The sequence below is a fragment of the Girardinichthys multiradiatus genome, chromosome 18 (genome assembly GCF_021462225.1).
Source record: "Girardinichthys multiradiatus isolate DD_20200921_A chromosome 18, DD_fGirMul_XY1, whole genome shotgun sequence".
NCBI lineage: Eukaryota > Metazoa > Chordata > Actinopteri > Cyprinodontiformes > Goodeidae > Girardinichthys > Girardinichthys multiradiatus.
Window position 1 is genome coordinate 3,004,002 of NC_061810.1, and position 19,360 is coordinate 3,023,361.

Genomic DNA, 19,360 nt, shown 5'->3' on the forward strand with positions numbered 1-19,360 from the left:
TGTGAAGGTTAGTTAGAAACATTGTGTAGGCAGACAAACACACTGTAAATCATTTCAAGAATTATACACCTATTTGGCAAAAAGTCAGCATCAAAGACAACTCCAGACATTAGTGTAGGTTTTTACCTAAGCTATCACCTTGGCCACTATCATCCGTGGGTCCTCTGAACAGAGGCTGCACTCCCCTGGCCTGATTCTTGAAGATTAGTGAGGACAGTTCATCAAGGGTGCAGCCCAGGAGGTAGGCAGCCTTCTGGGCCCATTCATGGTGGGCAAACTGCTTGCGTCCTGCTGGAAAAAGAACAGTATATTTCAAAACTGCAACAATAGAGAAAAATCTAGTGAACATAAAATTTTATAGCAAAGATAATGAAAAGAAGACCTAAGACTGGACAATGTTGAGCTAATTTAAAATCTTGTGAAGACTTCCTGTTCAGATTTGTTTAGCTTATTTTGATTCTCATCTTTTCCCTCAAAAGCTCTGTTAACTTAGCATAGCCAGTAGATGGTAGCATACAGGGTTACAGTGTGAGACAATAACAAAGTCAGAAATGTGCTAACCAGAACAACAGGATCTTAAAAGTACTCTAGAGGTTTCTGGAACATGCAGAGAAGACATTAGTTTAGCTTCCTTGACTATGATTTAGACAGTTTGCTCTTTAGGACATGGGTGTTGGCCTTTCCTGCAAAAATTACCTTTGAAGGATTACACATTAACTACGGAGATCTACAAACAGATGGAAAATGAAATAAGTCAAAGATCCCACGCAAGCAAAGTCTGCCAGGGAATATAGGAACATATGTACAATGGCTTCATACTGATTTTTCAACTGTCCCAATAGCAATGCAATAACTTAAATTATCACAGTTACTAGATGGAACATCATTCCTGTGAAAAATTTTACATTTCTCTCCTAGTGGTGAAACCGTTGAAATACTACTCAAAACTTGACTCTTGATTCTGAGAGAGATCACTCATATCAGAGCAGAAATATTTCATCTTACAATCTGAGCGACCTGACCTGATCAAGAGGATTCAAGCCATGTCAGCAAACCATTTTGAGTATATTTCTGTGAAAAAATAACTACATGCTGCAACTAACTGCTGTAGACATAAATCAACAAAAAAACAAACCTTCAACAGAGCACTTATTTAATTAACTGTGTGATCGGAATCCAAATGAACACAAAATCTGAAATCTAAAAACAAGGTTGGCAATGTGATTTACTGGAGATGCGACGGAAGGTCTGGAAACCAACTCAACAGCTGAGATAAATAAAGAGGTCAATTTCTACACAGAAGTCAGAATTTCTGAAAATCAACTGAAAAACTTACTTAAAAATCTAATTTGGAAAGTCGGAAGGTCCCCTTCAACCCCTGGGGGAAGTGAGGAATACACTTCACACACACAACATTTCAAAGTTAACAGAAAAGAAAAAGTAACATTTTGTTCTTGCTTCATTGGGACGTGGGCTAAAAAGTTGCAAAAGGTTGAAATGGGAAGATTTGCTGCTGCCCAGGAAGGCTGTCATGAAGTTAATGCAAAACGCACAAGACAGGAAAAAAGCAGAGTAAAGATGAAGGAGGAGCAGCAAAAGAAAAATGAAGATGCTAACAAATTAAGGTCTGGAAGAAATAATAAGGGCATCTGGACAGAAACAAAACTAACAGGCTCAAAAACTGAGTTTTCTAAAAGGAAAACTGTACAGAGCAAAACACTCATTCCATTACCTTCGTCTCCATCTGCATTTGATGGGGTGCCCCATGCAAACATGCAAGTAAAGAGAGGAGGTTAGACAATACAGTTTATGGATGCAATTATTAATCTGAGACACAAAAACAACCAATAGCCACAAACAACCATTGAGGGCCACAGATACACTTTGGAAGCATTAGCTGTTAAGTCTAAGGTGCTGGAACCATGTTATTCTGTTTAACACCAAGATACAATAAAGGACACCGATGGGCATCTCCTTGCAGCACTTTAAACAATGTTATTTAGGGAGTATTACTAAATAACCAAAAATAAATATTAGTTTTGTGAAAATTAGATGTGTTAAACAGACACTATTTTGGTGACTACTGTGTGTCCCCATTGTGTAACAAAGAGAGATGGATTTAGAGATGGATAGGTAGAAGATCCTACCATTTGTGGCTCCTGCGGCCCCTAAGTGACAAATGGCCCCTAGAATAAGCCAGAGAGCCTTCTGTTCCTCCACAGAGATGCCCAGCACTTTCATTGCAGCCTGCAGCTTGGTGAACTGTTGCAATGCTCGCTGCTTGTCCTCAGTCTGAAAACCACATTATATCAAAGTTCCCAGATCTGTGAGGGAGGGCTGCTGGAGCACCAAAATGATATCAATGAAAAAAACATACCCACAAACTGAGCAGATTTTTACCTTGGAGTGTGGGTGGATTCCAAAATCACTGCTCTCATACATCTGGTTAAGGTGCAAATCAGTTCTAAAAGGGAAGGGAAGATATAGAGTAAGCTCCTTTCAGTCACTGAAATGTAGAATATTGTTTGATTGTCCTGTAAACCATAAGAAACCACTGGGTAAAGCACTTAAGCTGCCAGGAAAGTTAAGCAATAAGTTAAAGCCGAGGTTCCACAACAGTTGTCCCTGAGTGGGCCTGAGTCCATTATTATTCAGTCTTTGAATCAATGACCTCCTGAGCACTGTTGGAAGATTTCCAAATGTATGGCTCATGACACTATTGTACAGGTATATGCCACGTTGCAGCTGCCAAGGTAACATGCTAGAAAGATAAGAACCTTATTGTTATTGCACCAACATATTGATGAGCCCCATGGACTGATATTGATGATGAAACATGGACTGAACAGTACACAGAGAACACAGACTAGTAAAATTCTGAAACCCAGCTTGTACAGCATGAACCTACTTTTGGACAGCCCCAGGAAGGAGACATCACAACTATGACTTCATAGTATAAAGCTCTCTCTAATCAAAGCAGTTTTCCCCACTGCCTAGAGAAAGGTCAGCATCAAAACCACAGCCTCACACACCTTCCTGCGTGTGCTAGTCCATGGCGCAGAAGCTTTGTCCCCCAGCTGCTGTTCATTAGAATAGGTCCCATAAGAGGTTTTATCTGGGCAAAGAAAATTAGTTCAGAATAAAACAATCTAAAAATTGTGTCTTGCTTGTTTCTGGTGCTTAACTATTTGAGTATTAGCAGGCTTCCAGCTAAGCTTATGTTAATGTCCACTGAGGCTGAGTGCTAACAGGCCTCTGAGACTTGAGGCAAGTTTATTGGTTTTGGGTTGTGAAAGTTTACTTCAATGAATGGTTTAAACACAGATAGGACGTAACGCCCCAACAGTGCTGATACATACATTAATATTTATATTACTGATACTTGAGTGTACAAGTGGAACTAAAAAGGTTTCTAAAATAAATCCCCTTTGTGTTTAGCTTTACTGCTAACTTTGGAGGTGACATCATCACGCCGACTGTTCATTCCCAGGCAATAAACATTTATCGCTGGCAATTTTAGTAGTCCATCAGTCTAATCAAAAATCATCCATCGTGATAGCTAGTTAACATTACAAATCAGTTGTCCAAAAGGTTATTGATTTCTAATTCAAATCATTCTTTGAAATATTATTTTATTAAAATAATGTTTTATTTACTATTCTAATTTGCATTGTGATCTGTTTGTGTGTAGATTACAGATTACAATTGTTGCTTTAATTCCAAATTCCATAAAACAAACCTTGGTCCTTAAACATTAATATCTACACTGAATGGTGATATCATTGCATCATATTATTTGTCATGGATTATTCCTTTATTCCCTTTTTCATACTTTATTAGATCTCCGTGTTCTTTCCCGTTTAGTCGTGTAGTTGAATATTACTAGCGTGGTTAACGAATTTGTTGATTTGTCAAATTTATTGCCTAGAAAAGACAATAAAATACTTTTGGGAAGTCAGTGTTTGTGTGCGGTGTTTGTGGTTAACGAGCGTCAGTGCTCATATTTCATCTTTCACCGATTGTTTTAGAATGCCACACCACCTTGGGCTGATGTTCACAGGCAAATCCCTGACAGACCGAAAGTTGTTTGGCTACTGATTCCTGATCAGGTAGTGCCCTGATTTGTCTGACTATAAATGTTTTATATTTTATATTACAGTTTTATTAGTAATTCTGCTAATTGTAGTTGCTAATAGTCAAACCCATCACTGTTGCCCAACAGTGTTGCTCTGATTTGTTAGTCTGACTGAAAATATAATATTCTAACTCTATTAAAAATAGGGGCTGCACGGTGGCGCAGTTGGTAGCACTGTTGCCTTGCAGCAAGAAGGTCCTGGGTTCGATTCCCAGCCTGGGGTCTTTCTGCATGGAGTTTGCATGTTCTCCCCGTGCATGCGTGGGTTCTCACCGGGTACTCTGGCTTCCTCCCACAGTCCAAAGACATGCCTGTTAGGTTAATTGGTCACTCTAAATTGACCTTAGGTGTATGAGTGTGTGCATGGTTGTTTGTGTGTTGCCCTGCGATGGACTGGCGATCTGTCCAGGGTGTACCCTGCCTCTCGCCCATAGACTGCTGGAGATAGGCACCAGCTCCCCTGCGAACCACTATGGAATAAGCGGTAGAAAATGACTGACTGACTATTAATAATTGTGTTAATAACTGGTAATTATTAATCATACATTAATAGTTGCTAATGAACCAAACATATTGTTGGAAAACAATACAGTGGGTAGTAGTACAACAAAATTGGTCTACTGACTAATGTAAGGTGCATAGATAACAAAAACTTACTGTACAGAATAAAATACAGTGCATTAATAGAGCAGCCATAAATCAGACAAAAAATAAATTGCACATCTGTGTTGCACATGGCCCACTTCAAAGAATTGTGATATTGGTAGGAGTTATAGCACTATTGTAAAAACTGTCTCTGAGTTTTTATTGGCACACCACCCCACCAGTCTGCTGATGTATGCTGCCTCGTCACCACCATAGATGAGCCCAACTACGGTGGCATCATCAGCAAATTTGATGTGGTGTTGCCAGGGTGGTTGCTGACACAGTCATAGGTGTACATAGTGTACAGTAGGGGGCTAAGTACATATCCCAGTTGTTGGGACCACAGCCATGGTTAAAATGTGAAAGGCCAGTACAGACTTTCCTGGAACTTTCAAAATAAATTGCATTAACCTACTTCCGGCGCAGCCAGGAAATGGGGTAACTGCGGACTTCCTGTGATGTCACTGTCCAAATAAAAGCACCACTCTTGCTACATGCTGCCTCTTCCATCCGGACCCGGCTGCGAGGCTGGCAGGAGAGACAGCGCGCTAATGTCTCTTTGCTGGCAAACAGATATAACTCTTCAACTGGATCCAAGGGTGTCATTTGATCCTCGATCATATGCACAAAGTTAAGTACGGATGAATTGCTGTATGTGTACCCAGTATTCATTCAAGAATGGGAATAATTAAGGTACAAGCATTGCCTTATTTTCTCTCTGAGGCCTGCAGAAGCAAACTGTGTTCCAGAGAATTCCCTGCAGAGACTGTCTTTACGAAGCCGAGTGGAGTGGTTTTCCTAGCCTGAAGGAAGGACAACGGCACCGCTTCACAGTAACAGTTTTGGTCAGCCCGACAGAGCGAGCTGCCCCCCAGCTACGAAAGTTCACAGAGCTTTCTTCAAAAGTCGTTGTTGCCCGGACAACTCCTCCTCAACACGATTCAAACGAGGTTAGGGATTTGGGCAGAGAGATATTTAGGATGAAATTATCTAAACATTTTTAATTTTATGAAGTTTGGTTTTGTTTGTGTTGAACTCAGCTATCTTGGTGCTAGCAGACTATCTGCAGCACGCGTGCTCAGTTTTGTGTTCTGTGTTTGTGTGTTTTTAAAGTTAAGACAAACTTTATTTAAAGGGTGATTTTAAACACGCAAGATTGATCATAACGCGCCATCCGCGCTTATGCATTTTAACCCTTTTATTAACGGTATTTTAAAGGTGTGTGTTTGATTCTGGTCCTAAGCTATCAGATTCTTTTGTTAGCTTTAACTGCTAACAGCTAAGAACACATGCTTGCATAAAGTATTTACCCAGGTTGTTAGTTTTCAATCCATTAAATAATCAGTCAGTCAGTCATTTTCTACCGCTTATTCCATAGTGGGTCACGGGGGAGCTGGTGCCTATCTCCAGCAGTCTATGGGCGAGAGGCAGGGTACACCCTGGAAAGGTCACCAGTCCATCACAGGGCAACACACAAACAACTACACACACTCATTCATTCATACACCTAAGGGCAATTTAGAGTTACCGATTAACCTAACAGGCATGTCTTTGGACTGTGGACTGTGGGAGGAAGCCGGAGTACCCGGTGAGAACCCACGCATGCAAGGGGAGAACATGCAAACTCCATGCAGAAAGACCCCAGGCTGGGAATTGAACCCAGGACCTTCTTGCTGCAAGGCAAAAGTGCTACCAACTGCGCCACCGTGCAGGGCTCCATTAAACAATATTTCCCTAAAAACATTATTTTACCAAACTTGATAACTAGGTAAACACCATTAAGCCCCATTTCTCCAGAAAGATTTGGCTCTTTTCCAAAATATTTTTTAAAAATATTTTACTATTTCCTTAATATTTCTTTAAATATTATTTTAATAAACAAAGGCAGCTAATGAGAAACCATTGAGAATTAGTCATCCAGAAGGTTGGTTTTATTCAGCAGATCATTCTTTAAAACATTATTTTAATAAAGTAATATTTTATCTGATCTTGCATTATGAATGGTTGTCTAAAGGTTTGCTGATTATTGCCTAAGTTGGTTCCAAGACTAACTTAACTTCACTTCCAGATTCTTCAAGATAGTCCTTGGTTCTCAAACATAAACATTGCATGGTAATGTTGCATCACTCTTTTGGTCATGATTTTCAATCATCTTTAATCAACTTGTTTATATTGTACAGGGGTTGGACAATGAAACTGAAACACCTGGTTTTAGACCACAATAATTTATTACTATGGTGTAGGGCCTCCTTTTGCGGCCAATACAGCGTCAATTTGTCTTGGGAATGACATATACAAGTCCTGTACAGTGGTCAGAGGGATTTTAAGCCATTCATCTTGCAGGATAGTGGCCAGGTCACTACGTGATACTGGTGGAGGAAAACGTTTCCTCGCTCCTCCAAAACACCCCAAAGGGGCTCAATAATATTTAAATCTGGTGACTGCGCAGGCCATGGGAGATGTTCAACTTCACTTTCATGTTCATCAAACCAATCTTTTACCAGTCTTGCTGTGTGTATTGGTGCATTGTCATCCTGATACACGGCACCACCTTCAGGATACAATGTTTGAACCATTGGATGCACATGTTCCTCAAGAATGGTTCGGTAGTCCTTGGCAGTGATGCGCCCATCTAACACAAGTATTGAGCCAAGGGAATGCCATGATATGGCAGCCCAAACCATCACTGATCCACCCCTATGCTTCACTCTGGGCATGCAACAGTCTGGGTGGTACGCTTCTTTGGGGCTTCTCCACACCGTAACTCTCCCAGATGTGGGGAAAACAATAAATGTGGACTCATCAGAGAACAATACATGTTTCACATTGTCCACAGCCCAAGATTTGCGCTCCTTGCACCTTTGAAACCGACGTTTGGCATTGGCATGAGTGACCAAAGGTTTGGCTATAGCAGCCCGGCTGTGTATGTTGACCCTGTGGAGCTCCCGACGGACAATTCTGGTGGAAACAGGAGAGTTGAGGTGCACATTTAATTCTGCCGTGATTTGGGCAGCCGTGGTTTTATGTTTTTTGGATACAATCTGGGTTAGCACCCGAACATCCCTTTCAGACAGCTTCCTCTTGCGTCCACAGTTAATCCTGTTGGATGTGGTTCGTCCTTCTTGGAAGTATGTTGACATTGCCCTGGATACCGTGGCTCTTGATACATCACAAGACTTGCTGTCTTGGTCACAGATGCGCCAGCAAGATGTGCACCAACAATTTGTCCTCTTTTGAACTCTGGTATCTCACCCATAATGTTGTGTGCGTTTCAATATTTTGAGCAAAACTGTGCTCTTACCCTGCTAATTGAACCTTCACACTCTGCTCTTACTGGTGCAATGTGCAATCAATGAAGACTGGCTACCAGGCTGGTCCAATTTAGCCATGAAACCTCCCACACAAAAATGACAGGTGTTTCAGTTTCATTGTCCAACCCCTGTACATAGCCCATTAGTCTTCGTTATTCTTTAATTCTACTTGGTAGTTTAGTTGGATTATTTTAGCATAGTAAAGAGTTTGTTGATTGAAATATGTTTTACTTTGAGTTGACTTATTTTTGCTAATAAATTCTTGTATTTTACGAAATTGTGTGAATTCATTCCATATATGTGCAGAGTTTTGCTGTTCAATAATTTCAGAGCTCGTCTCACACCTTTCTATTTTGTCCTAATACTATCGCCTTACTGGGCTGGTATTCACAAGACAACCCTTAACAGACCCAAATATTATTTGATAAAATATGAAAATATTAATATTAAATAATATTTTCAGATTCATAGTCACAAACAGTGGAAAGCCGGCAATATCTTTGCTGTCACTCTGTCTGGAAGTATGGTGCTAAAATCAGAGTTAATCAGAGTCATGGTGTCATCAGGTAATCTATTACCTTGGTATGCAAAGAGGTCAAGTGTGGGTTGGAGGCAGGATATAATGTGATGTCGGACCAGCTTCTCAAAATACTTCATTATGAAAGGTGTCAGACCAACTGGTCGGTAGTCATGAGGATGCTGATGATGGTCTCTCTGGGAAGCCGGATGATTTAGGATGTCCTTAGGCTCTGAGGGGAGGACTGGGACAGGAGTCAATGGAAGATTTAGGTGAAGACCCTGGCCAACTGTTCTAAGGTTCTGAGGCATGAGGCTGGAGCTGCTGCAGCCCGGTGTTAGACCTGCAACTGTTTCAGGTTCTTGAACTTCAAAGGGAGCGAAGAAGTGAATCAGCTCCACTTTAAGTGGAGTACATTCTTTGGTCATCATGGTATTGATGAATTTATAATTGGTGAGGTGCTGGACTCATTGCCACACCTACCAAGCGTTGTTATCTATGAAGTAGTCCTCAATCATCCTCTTGTAAGCTGCCTTAGCCTCTAAGATGCCCCTTTTCAGGTAGGCTGTATTTTGAAGCTGTAGTTTGCCTCACAAGATCTGAAAGCTGCTGCAATTACAAACAAAAGCCTATGATAAAACTCGTGGCAACATTTTTTTCTTGGGTCTGGATCATTCCACCGCACCATCACTGGTGCTCAAGGCAGCAGATAAACCTGATCATGGCGAAGTGCGCACATAACTGATCAAGCACGCGCAGACTGTTTAAGGCCCGACAAGCAGAGGGATACCCGAATTTCGCCAGCTCTAAAAGTCAGTCAAACACAGCCAGGATTTTTTCCCCTGAATCCCTAGCAAGAAAACGCTTTAATGGTTACAAAGCAATTTGCTAAATTAGTTTTTCAATTTAAACACACAAGATGATGCTTAGGGGTGCTTCAGGCATATCTGAGTTTACACGTAAAATGCTACAGAAAATACATGTGCTTTCTCCCCACCCCATCTTTTTTGGTACCAATGGAAACTAGAGAATCCCATCTTTGAGGGGACGTATTGCACGTCTTCGTAAGACGTTTTCCAGTAACGTAATTCAGTGGTAGTAATAATTAAGTAGTAGTAACTTTGCTCAGATGCGCCCAGCGCTAATGAATAGAGGGGAAATACTCTCGGCAGGGCAGAGGCTGCGACGACAAACCTGCTGCTGTGAACAGACATGACAAAAGTTATCAAACTGTAACAGTTCAGAAAAGCAGGAGCTGGTACAGAAGGATCAAATCAGCGTAAAAACTCTCTAGTTCTGCTGGGGGCATTAGCAGCCAGACAGTAGCACACGCAATTCCCTCATTTAAATAAGGCGGTCTGCACCTCTTTTCAACCTCTTACTTAAGAACACGTGCAATCTCTGAAAATTGTATGCAACACACCCACTTATTGCTGGTGCAATTGTTTTTTGTGCAAGCAATTTAGCCCCCCATATTTGGGATCTTTGAAGATCAGGCGCATAGTCCATAGCCTGAATCACCAACAGCCTTGCTCCAGCCAAACATGGTTTAAGCAGCAAAACAAAGCAATACAATATTGAAAGTTTTATCCAAAGCTAATTTTCTTTGCTCAGACACAACTGGTTGCTGTGAACCATTCTGATGAACAGGAGTGGACGTTCAGTTCAGCAGGTCCGATAAACAGAGAAGGCGTGGTGTCTGCTCTTGGTCTAGCCATTGGGGGGGACCTCAAACGCTTTTCTGCAGAAGCTCAGACAGCCAGTTTCAGGCAGCTAGTTTTATTTTGGGCCGCAATACAGTCACCAGATACACACTTTGGATTCAAGGGTTCTTCCAAGATGCAGTCTTTTAATCAGGCAGCGAAATTCAATGCAGCCTGAAGAGAGCTGCTGTGCTTAGAGCTTTGTAGCTCTATGACATCTCGGGGATTGCAGCTGTGACCCCTCCTCCCTAGCAGCTGTGCATGTGATTGGGTAAATCCTGTTCATTCTGGGATTTAGAGTTTTAATCAGTCTCTTTTCTTCTCTGTGTAGTTCAGTCCTTGCCTCCACTGGCAAGGCCCAACATAACACAATACTAGGAGCAAGTGGTTCACCACTAGTAAAGCCATATCCCATAAAGGGATATCTTTGGTGCCAGGGCACTTTCAGAGGAGTATTTTTTAGATGTTGGAGGAGTAACCCATAGATCATACTGTACCTTAGATCATACTTTTTCTCAAGATATATTTAAACATCACTGCTTAAGTGTAATCTGGGCAAGTATACTATTAGTCCTATCAAAATGCCTTTGCTAGACATGGAACTGCAGAGTCTGTGGTGTCAAATAATGGGCCTTAGTTCTCAGCAAGCCTCTTCAAACTGTTTGCAAAGGAGTACCAGTTAACACACATCACACCTCTTTCGCATAATCCTCAAGTCAATGAAGAAGCGAAACATGTTCTTGCCAGCTCAGTTACTGATGGGGAGACACCTGCGCACCTCAGCCATTTGCCAAGATGGATCCCTAGAAGCTGGAACTGAAGGCTTTTCACAAGATTAATGAGGAAGGAAGGAGTCAGCAGGCAAAGCACTACAACCAGAAACGGGCGACATCAAATCCTACCTGAAACTGCTGGCTAAGGATAAGCGTAAATACAGTAAGATTGTTATTCACGCTGGAAGTAATGACACCCGGTTACATCAATTGGAGGTCAACAAAGTTAGTGTTGCTTCGGTGTGTAAGTTTGCCAAAACAATGTCGGACTCCGTAATTTTCTCTGGTCCCCTCCCTGATCTGACCAGTGACAACATGTTTAGCCGCATGCTGTCATTCAACCGCTGGCTGTCTAGGTGGTGTCCAGAAAACAATGCGGGCTACATTGATAAATGGCGAACATTTTGGGGAAAACCTGGTCTGATCCGGAGAGACGGCATCCATCCCACTTTGGATGGAGCAGCTCTTCTTTCTAGGAATCTGGCCGAATTTATTAGTTGTCCAAAACTCTGACAACCCAGGGTTCAGACCAGGAAGCAGGGTCGTAGTTTAACACTCCTCTCTGCAGCTTCTGTACTGCTACCCACCCATTACCCTATTAAGACAGTGTCTCGCCCACGGCCAAAATTGAATAGATTAAAAAATAATCTAAAAGGAAGAAATCAGGAAAATCTCATAAAAATAAACACAACTCAGACCGAAAAGAAAAATAAAACAATTAAATGTGGCTTACTGAACATAAGATCTCTTCAAAAACGTTTCTAGTTAGTGACCTGAATTGTGACAATCAGATTGATTTATTTTGCCTCACAGAAACCTGGCTGCAGCAAGAGGATTACGTTACTATAAATGAGTCAACTCCTACTAATTATTTAAATTTTCACATTCCTCGAAATACCGGGCGAGGAGGAGGAGTAGCTACAATCTTTCAGTCCAATTTATTGATCAGTCCCAGACCAATCAATAGCTACAACTCTTTTGAATATTTAATCCTTAGTTTTCCTCATCCAAATTGCAAAGCATTAAAACCTCTTCTGTTTGTTGTTTTGTACCGTCCACCAGGCCCTTACTCTCAATTTTTAGATCAGTTTTCAGACCTTTTATCTGATTTAGTGTTAAATACAGATAAAGTTATTATAGTGGGGGATTTTAACATTCATGTAGACGCTGAAAGTGATTGGACTGTTTTGATCCTGTGGAGCTTCCTGAGTTATTAAAAATACTAGCTTCATCTAAACCTTTAACTTGTATGTTGGACCCAATCCCAACCAAATTATTTAAGGAAGTGTTCCCTCTGATTACCAGCCCCATTTTAGATATGATTAACCTATCCTTAGTAAAAGGATATGTACCACAGGCTTTTAAGGTAGCTGTAATTAAACCTTTACTTAAGAAACCTTTGCTTGATCGAGATGACTTAGTAAATTACAGACCTATATCCAATCTTCCATTCTTAACTAAAATTCTTGAGAAAATAGTTGCTAATCAAATTTATGAGCATTTACACAGCAATGACCTGTTTGAAGAGTTTCAGTCAGGATTCTGAGCTCATCATAGCACTGAAACAGCTCTGCTGAAAGTCACTAATGGTATTCTTGTGGCCTCAGATAATGGACTTGTGTCTGTACTTGTCCTCTTAGATCTCGGTGCTGCATTTGATACAGTCGATCATAATATTCTCTTAGAACGGCTGGAATATACTGTAGGGATGAGGTGGAACAAGGCTAGGCTGGTTTAAATCTTATTTGTCTGACAGATTCCAGTTTGTTCATGTAAATGATAAATCATCTTTAAACTCCAGGGTTAATTGTGGAGTACCACAGGGTTCAGTACTTGGACCAATTCTCAGCTTTACTTATCCATAAATCCTGATGAGCCCAACCAGTTAGATAGACTACAAGCATGTCTTGAAGACATAAAAACTTGGATGACGTTAAATTTTTGGCTTCTAAATTCAGACAAGACAGAAGTTGTTGTCTTTGGACCAGAGTCTTTAAAAAATAAACTGCTTAGTCAATCACTTAACCTGGATGGCATTAAATTGACCTCCGATAATAAAGTAAAAAACCTTGGTGTTATTTTTGACCACGACATGTCATTTAAATCCCATATTAAACAGGTTTCTAGGATTTCCCTCTTTTACATCCGGAACATTGCCAAAATTAGAAATATCCTGTTCAGGAGTGATGCTGAAAAACTAGTCCATGCATTTGTTACTTCAAGGCTGGACTATTGTAATTCGTTACTCTCAGGATGTCCACAAAATGCAGTTGATTCAAAATGCTGCAGCAAGAGTTCTGATGAAAATTAAAAAGATAGATCATATTTCTCCAATTTTAGCTTCCCTTCATTGGCTCCCTGTTAAATCCAGAATAGAATTTAAAATTCTCCTCCTCACATATAAAGCCCTTAATGATCTAGCTCCATCATACATCAGAGATCTGATTGGTCCATATGTTCCTAACACAGCACTTCGTTCTGAGACTGCAGGTTTACTGGTGGTTCCTAGAGCCTCTAGAGAAAATGGGAGGCAGATCCTTTAGTTATCGACCTCCTCTCCTGTGGAACCAGCTCCCGGTTTTGGTCCATGAGGCAGACACCCTGTCTACTTTTAAGGCTAAGCTTAAAACTTTCCTTTTTGATAAAGCTTATAGTTAGAGTGGCTTAGGCTATCTTCCTTATTTTTTACCTCCGCCTTTCTCCCTCCCTGTTGGATGGAGTAAGGAGGAGTCAGGTTTAGCCTAAACCGGCTCAGTTATGGTTGAGGTGCAAACACACCCTCCATTCCTGCTACATGTATGACCCTTTCTCTTTTCCAATGGTTATAATCAGTCTGACAGAGAGAGGTACCCCCAATCCTTGTGATTTTTAGTATAACAATGGCCATCAGTGTGCTCTAGATAGACAAACTTTATCAGTTTATTATTTTACTTAGTGCCCCTACACGTGGCCCGTTCTGGGGTGGCCGGGCTCTGGCACTCGGTGGTTTGGTCTGGCCTCCACGGCGGCCCCGTGCCGTTCCGGACCCTTTGTGGGGTGCCTTGAGACGACATTGTTGTAAATAAGCGGTATATAAATAAATACACTGAAACTATCTCTGTAGGTATGCTGCTATAGGCTTAGGCTGCTGGAGGACAAAATGACCACTTTCACCCTCTTTGCTACATTCTCACACTACTCTCTAATTCTGCATTATTTGCTGTTATTTCAGTTTTTCACTTTATGTTCTCTCTCTTTTCTCTTCCTAGAAGCTAAACCTGGCCTGACTCTGTGTCTACCTGTGACACCTTTCTGGAGGGGGGCATCGTCCAAAGTTCTGCTGGCAACAACTTAATGCTCACCTTCTACAGATGATCCACATGGCCCTGTCTTTCAGTGTTTAACCCTTTCTCTCTCATAGATATAGCAATTGACTGAGCTTTTACTGTAACTAATTATATGTGCTCTCTTGGCTCAAAAGTTTATCTGTTCTTTCTTTCTAGATGAAACGACTAAAGGAGCTACATCCACAAACATTTACTTTTCCTTCCCATAGAAAGTACTCCTTGATCAGTGCTTCTGTATTCTTTGTGTGTTTCTGCTCTGTTCTCTCAAACCCCCAGTCGGTCGTGGCAGATGGCAGCTCACATTGAGCCTGGTTCTGCTGGAGGTTTCTTCCTGTTAAAAGGGAGTTTTTCCTCTCCACTGTCGCTACATGCATGCTCAGTATGAGGGATTGCTGCAAAGTCAATGCCAGTGACTGTCCATTGTCTCTACATGCTCATCCAGGAGGAGTGAATGCTGCAAGTCTCTGACTGGATGCAATCTGCTGGGTTTCCTTAGATAGAAAAACTTTTTATCCAATTTGAATAAATAACTGAATCTGACTGCACTGTTCAATGGTTAGGATTAATTGGAATGTATGTACCTGACTTTTGTGAAGTGCCTTGAGACAACATGTGTTGTGAATTGGCGCTGTATAAATAAACTGAATTGAAATAAACTGAATTGAAATACCTACTGTCGAAAAAATTAAAAATAAAGGTCTCTAGTGCTGCAAAAAAAAACATTTTTCACGACTTCAAACATCTTAACAGCCTGTGATCTTTATAAGGTTTTCTGTTACGTGAAAAAACATTATTAAAAAATTCTAAAACAACAGCCTTACAGTAAGTCAAACGTCATCACCTCAAACTGCTGTCAGCTCCAGCCAACACATAGTGAAACACGTTGAAGGTGGACTCTGCTTCGGGTCTTCTGCTCACCCTCAGTTTGTCCAGCAGCATTGTCTAAACCAGTGGAGACAAGGTTTTACACCGCTGTATATCAAGCAAATACCGTTATTGGAGAGCATAAGAAAGCTGAGAACTGACAGCTTAGTTACCTGGATGGAGGCAGAAGCCACCTGTCCTGCCTGATCAAAGTCCAGGGACACAACATGAGAGAAGCGGCTGGCATTCGTGTTCATAGTTGTGGAGCAGTTTCCAAAAGCCTCTAGGATTGTGTAGACTGCCTGCCACTTCTCAGCTGTTTCAAACAAAGATAGAGATGATCAGTTCCCATGTATATTTGTGTAGTAGTGTTAGCAACCTTGGCAAAACCCTTACAAAGAAATCTCATGAATTTCACATGTGGTTCCCATTTCTCACATGTAGATAGTATTTCATTCAGGTGCTCCACATGTGGTAAACTTGTAATCACATCTGCAAAATCTACTCACAAATTCGTCACATGTACACCACATGTGGTCAGAATTGTTTCCCATGTGATATTCATGTGATTGTGCTCATTGTGTATGTGGTCACATGCAAGTTTCAAATGATATTTTCTGTAAGGGTAACTTTTAGAGAAACTTAATTTCTGCTCTAAAAAGATAAACACTTGGTCTACCTGCTGTTAATGTTTACCCAAAAAATTATTTTTAAATGTTATAGTATCACTTTGAGAGGCAGTCTGGAGTTACTCCCATAACAGGACCTGTTAAATCAGGAACTACGAAAAAATCAAGAATCAGGAACTTCAGCCATTGGATGCATAGAGAACAGCAGTGACTCAGTGGGTCTTTTTATTTATCCAGCTAAATATGTAATGTCAGCCTACAGAAGAAAAATCTATGGTCTACTCTGTACTCTTTCATTCAAATCTTGCCCTTGTTTTTGGGCACTGCTGTAGTGATTTAGGGCCTGTAGAGTTGTACAGTTGTTAGCATTATTGTCTTCCAGTAACAAGGTCCAGGGTTTGATTGCCAGTCCAGGATCTTTCTGCATGGAGTGGCAAAAAATCATTAAGTAAAGTCAAGGCCAAAATGATTCATATCAATGTTAGATTTAGATTTAAAGTGATATTTTAATCTGATCAACATGTTTCTTCTGACTGGAAATAATCTAATAGAGAATATGAGGGTGGAGCTAAAGATCAGGGTCGTTTAGACATGTTCTTCTTATGAAACCATCTAGATTACTAGATCACTCGTACATATATAAATGTAAAACTGGTTTATTAACTTTTAAACACTACTGAATGCAATACCACATAAAACATGAATAAGGCAGTAATAAAATTGAATACCGCTGTAAAATAGAGAAAAAAGATGAATGCAGTTAGACTGGTTTCAATTCTACTTGTGGCCACTTTATTTCATAAAATCTAAAGGTCTGAACCTACAATTTTTTGATTTCCTTTTGTCATTCATTCCTCTATATTTTGGTATGTTTATTGTATCTGAGTTGAGGAAACTGTACAGATGCAAAAAAGTAATACGATAAAAGAAGATGAGCATATCACAGTTACTGATTAAATTACCACGTGATCTCTAGGTGGTAATTCAGTTTGATTAACATGCTTAGCATTTTCTCCTTTAGGAAGGGTTACCAGAGAAGATCTTGCCCGTGCTTCCAGCTATAGAAACGAGGTACTGGACCAGATGCTGGCAGTTGGTGGTTTTACCGCTACCAGACTTGCCAAGAAGCACAATGGACTGATCCTGCTGGGTGGTGAGAAGGTTGCGGTAGGCTGACTGGGCCACAGCGTAGATGTGAGGGGCAGTGTCCTCCCGCCGACAGCCTTTAAACATGTGCATGACCTGTTGGTGATATGATACAGATAAACATTTACATTATTCTGGAAAAACAATACCAGGTGGCATAATCGTCAGACTTCACTCACCTTCTCAGAATACATGGAAGGTGTGCTGAGGGGGTTGATAATAAGCATGTTGGGTCCAGCAAAGGAATGGATGAGGTTTCCTCCGTAGCGCTGCCTCAGGCAGTGCATCACACTGGATTCGTTTAGGTAGACCAGTGAAGCAAGGTCCTCTAAGCGGTCAGATGTTGGAGGGTTGGCCTGCAAACGGACACAAAGCTTACAGTCATGGTACGAAACCTCAAAGACTGATGACTTCAGTTTCAAAAACAAAATTAACTGGATGCGTTTTTATGAAGCCAGGTGCTTGGTTTTAGGTAATCTGGCTTGGGGGGTTGAACTTTTGAAGACTTAAGCTTTAAAATCTTCAGAGTGGTAGTATAGCAAAATAAACTGTTACCATTTGAGTTTGATTTGGTTAATGTGGGAGGGAATGGTTGACCTTTGGTGACCTCGGGAAACCTTTATTAATACAGGTCCTTCTCAAAATATTAGCATATTGTGATAAAGTTCATTATTTTCCATAAGGTCATGATGAAAATTTAACATTCATATATTTTAGATTCATTGCACACTAACTGAAATATTTCAGGTCTTTTATTGTCTTAATACGGATGATTTTGGCATACAGCTCATGAAAACCCAAAATTCCTATCTCACAAAATTAGCATATCATTAAAAGGGTCTCTAAACGAGCTATGAACCTAATCATCTGAATCAACGAGTTAACTCTAAACACCTGCAAAAGATTCCTGAGGCCTTTAAAACTCCCAGCCTGGTTCATCACTCAAAACCCCAATCATGGGTAAGACTGCCGACCTGACTGCTGTCCAGAAGGCCACTATTGACACCCTCAAGCAAGAGGGTAAGACACAGAAAGAAATTTCTGAACGAATAGGCTGTTCCCAGAGTGCTGTATCAAGGCACCTCAGTGGGAAGTCTGTGGGAAGGAAAAAGTGTGGCAGAAAACGCTGCACAACGAGAAGAGGTGACCGGACCCTGAGGAAGATTGTGGAGAAGGGCCGATTCCAGACCTTGGGGGACCTGCGGAAGCAGTGGACTGAGTCTGGAGTAGAAACATCCAGAGCCACCGTGCACAGGCGTGTGCAGGAAATGGGCTACAGGTGCCGCATTCCCCAGGTCAAGCCACTTTTGAACCAGAAACAGCGGCAGAAGCGCCTGACCTGGGCTACAGAGAAGCAGCACTGGACTGTTGCTCAGTGGTCCAAAGTACTTTTTTCGGATGAAAGCAAATTCTGCATGTCATTCGGAAATCAGGGTGCCAGAGTCTGGAGGAAGACTGGGGAGAAGGAAATGCCAGAATGCCAGAAGTCCAGTGTCAAGTACCCACAGTCAGTGATGGTCTGAGGTGCCGTGTCAGCTGCTGGTGTTGGTCCACTGTGTTTTATCAAGGGCAGGGTCAATGCAGCTAGCTAGCAGGAGATTTTGGAGCACTTCATGCTTCCATCTGCTGAAAAGCTTTATGGAGATGAAGATTTCATTTTTCAGCACAACCTGGTACCTGCTCACAGTGCCAAAACCACTGGTAAATGGTTTACTGACCATGGTATCACTGTGCTCAATTGGCCTGCCAACTCTCCTGACCTGAACCCCATAGAGAATCTGTGGGATATTGTGAAGAGAACGTTGAAAGACTCAAGACCCAACACTCTGGATGAGCTAAAGGCCGCTATCGAAGCATCTTGGGCCTCCATAAGACCTCAGCAGTGCCACAGGCTGATTGCCTCCATGCCACGCCGCATTGAAGCAGTCATTTCTGCAAAAGGATTCCCGACCAAGTATTGAGTGCATAACTGTACATGATTATTTGAAGGTTGACGTTTTTTGTATTAAAAACACTTTTCTTTTATTGGTCGGATGAAATATGCTAATTTTGTGAGATAGGAATTTTGGATTTTCATGAGCTGTATGCCAAAATCATCCGTATTAAGACAATAAAAGACCTGAAATATTTCAGTTAGTGTGCAATGAATCTAAAATATATGAATGTTAAATTTTCATCTTTACATTATGGAAAATAATGAACTTTATCACAATATGCTAATATTTTGAGAAGGACCTGTAGTATAGCCCTTTCCACATCCACAATAATTGTGACCACAGTGCTGAAAATGTTATATGATCAAGGTGGGGTT

At 41.1% G+C, this 19,360-nt stretch overlaps 1 protein-coding gene across 8 annotated transcripts in view; it reads right to left on the bottom strand.

The window, feature by feature from the left end:
* Nucleotides 1-19,360, bottom strand: part of LOC124884235 (unconventional myosin-XVIIIa-like) — a 242,600-nt gene that overhangs the window by 176,018 nt on the left and 47,222 nt on the right. For 4 of the 8 annotated variants that reach the window (XR_007042406.1, XM_047392030.1, XM_047392024.1 and 1 more), the window contains exons 5-13: nt 17,229-17,405; nt 16,935-17,145; nt 15,448-15,590; nt 15,252-15,352; nt 2,401-2,464; nt 2,148-2,292; nt 1,733-1,744; nt 1,337-1,399; nt 127-291 (exon numbers count right to left, since the gene is read on the bottom strand). Coding sequence is in view for 7 of the 8 variants with exons in the window: in XM_047392030.1 (XP_047247986.1) it covers nt 127-291; nt 1,337-1,399; nt 1,733-1,744; nt 2,148-2,292; nt 2,401-2,464; nt 15,252-15,352; nt 15,448-15,590; nt 16,935-17,145; nt 17,229-17,405 (1,081 nt within the window). In the remaining variant the exon portion in view is untranslated. The remainder of the gene's footprint in view (nt 1-126; nt 292-1,336; nt 1,400-1,732; nt 1,745-2,147; nt 2,293-2,400; nt 2,465-15,251; nt 15,353-15,447; nt 15,591-16,934; nt 17,146-17,228; nt 17,406-19,360) is intronic. The other 4 variants (XM_047392026.1, XM_047392028.1, XM_047392027.1 and 1 more) reach the window with 4 other exon arrangements.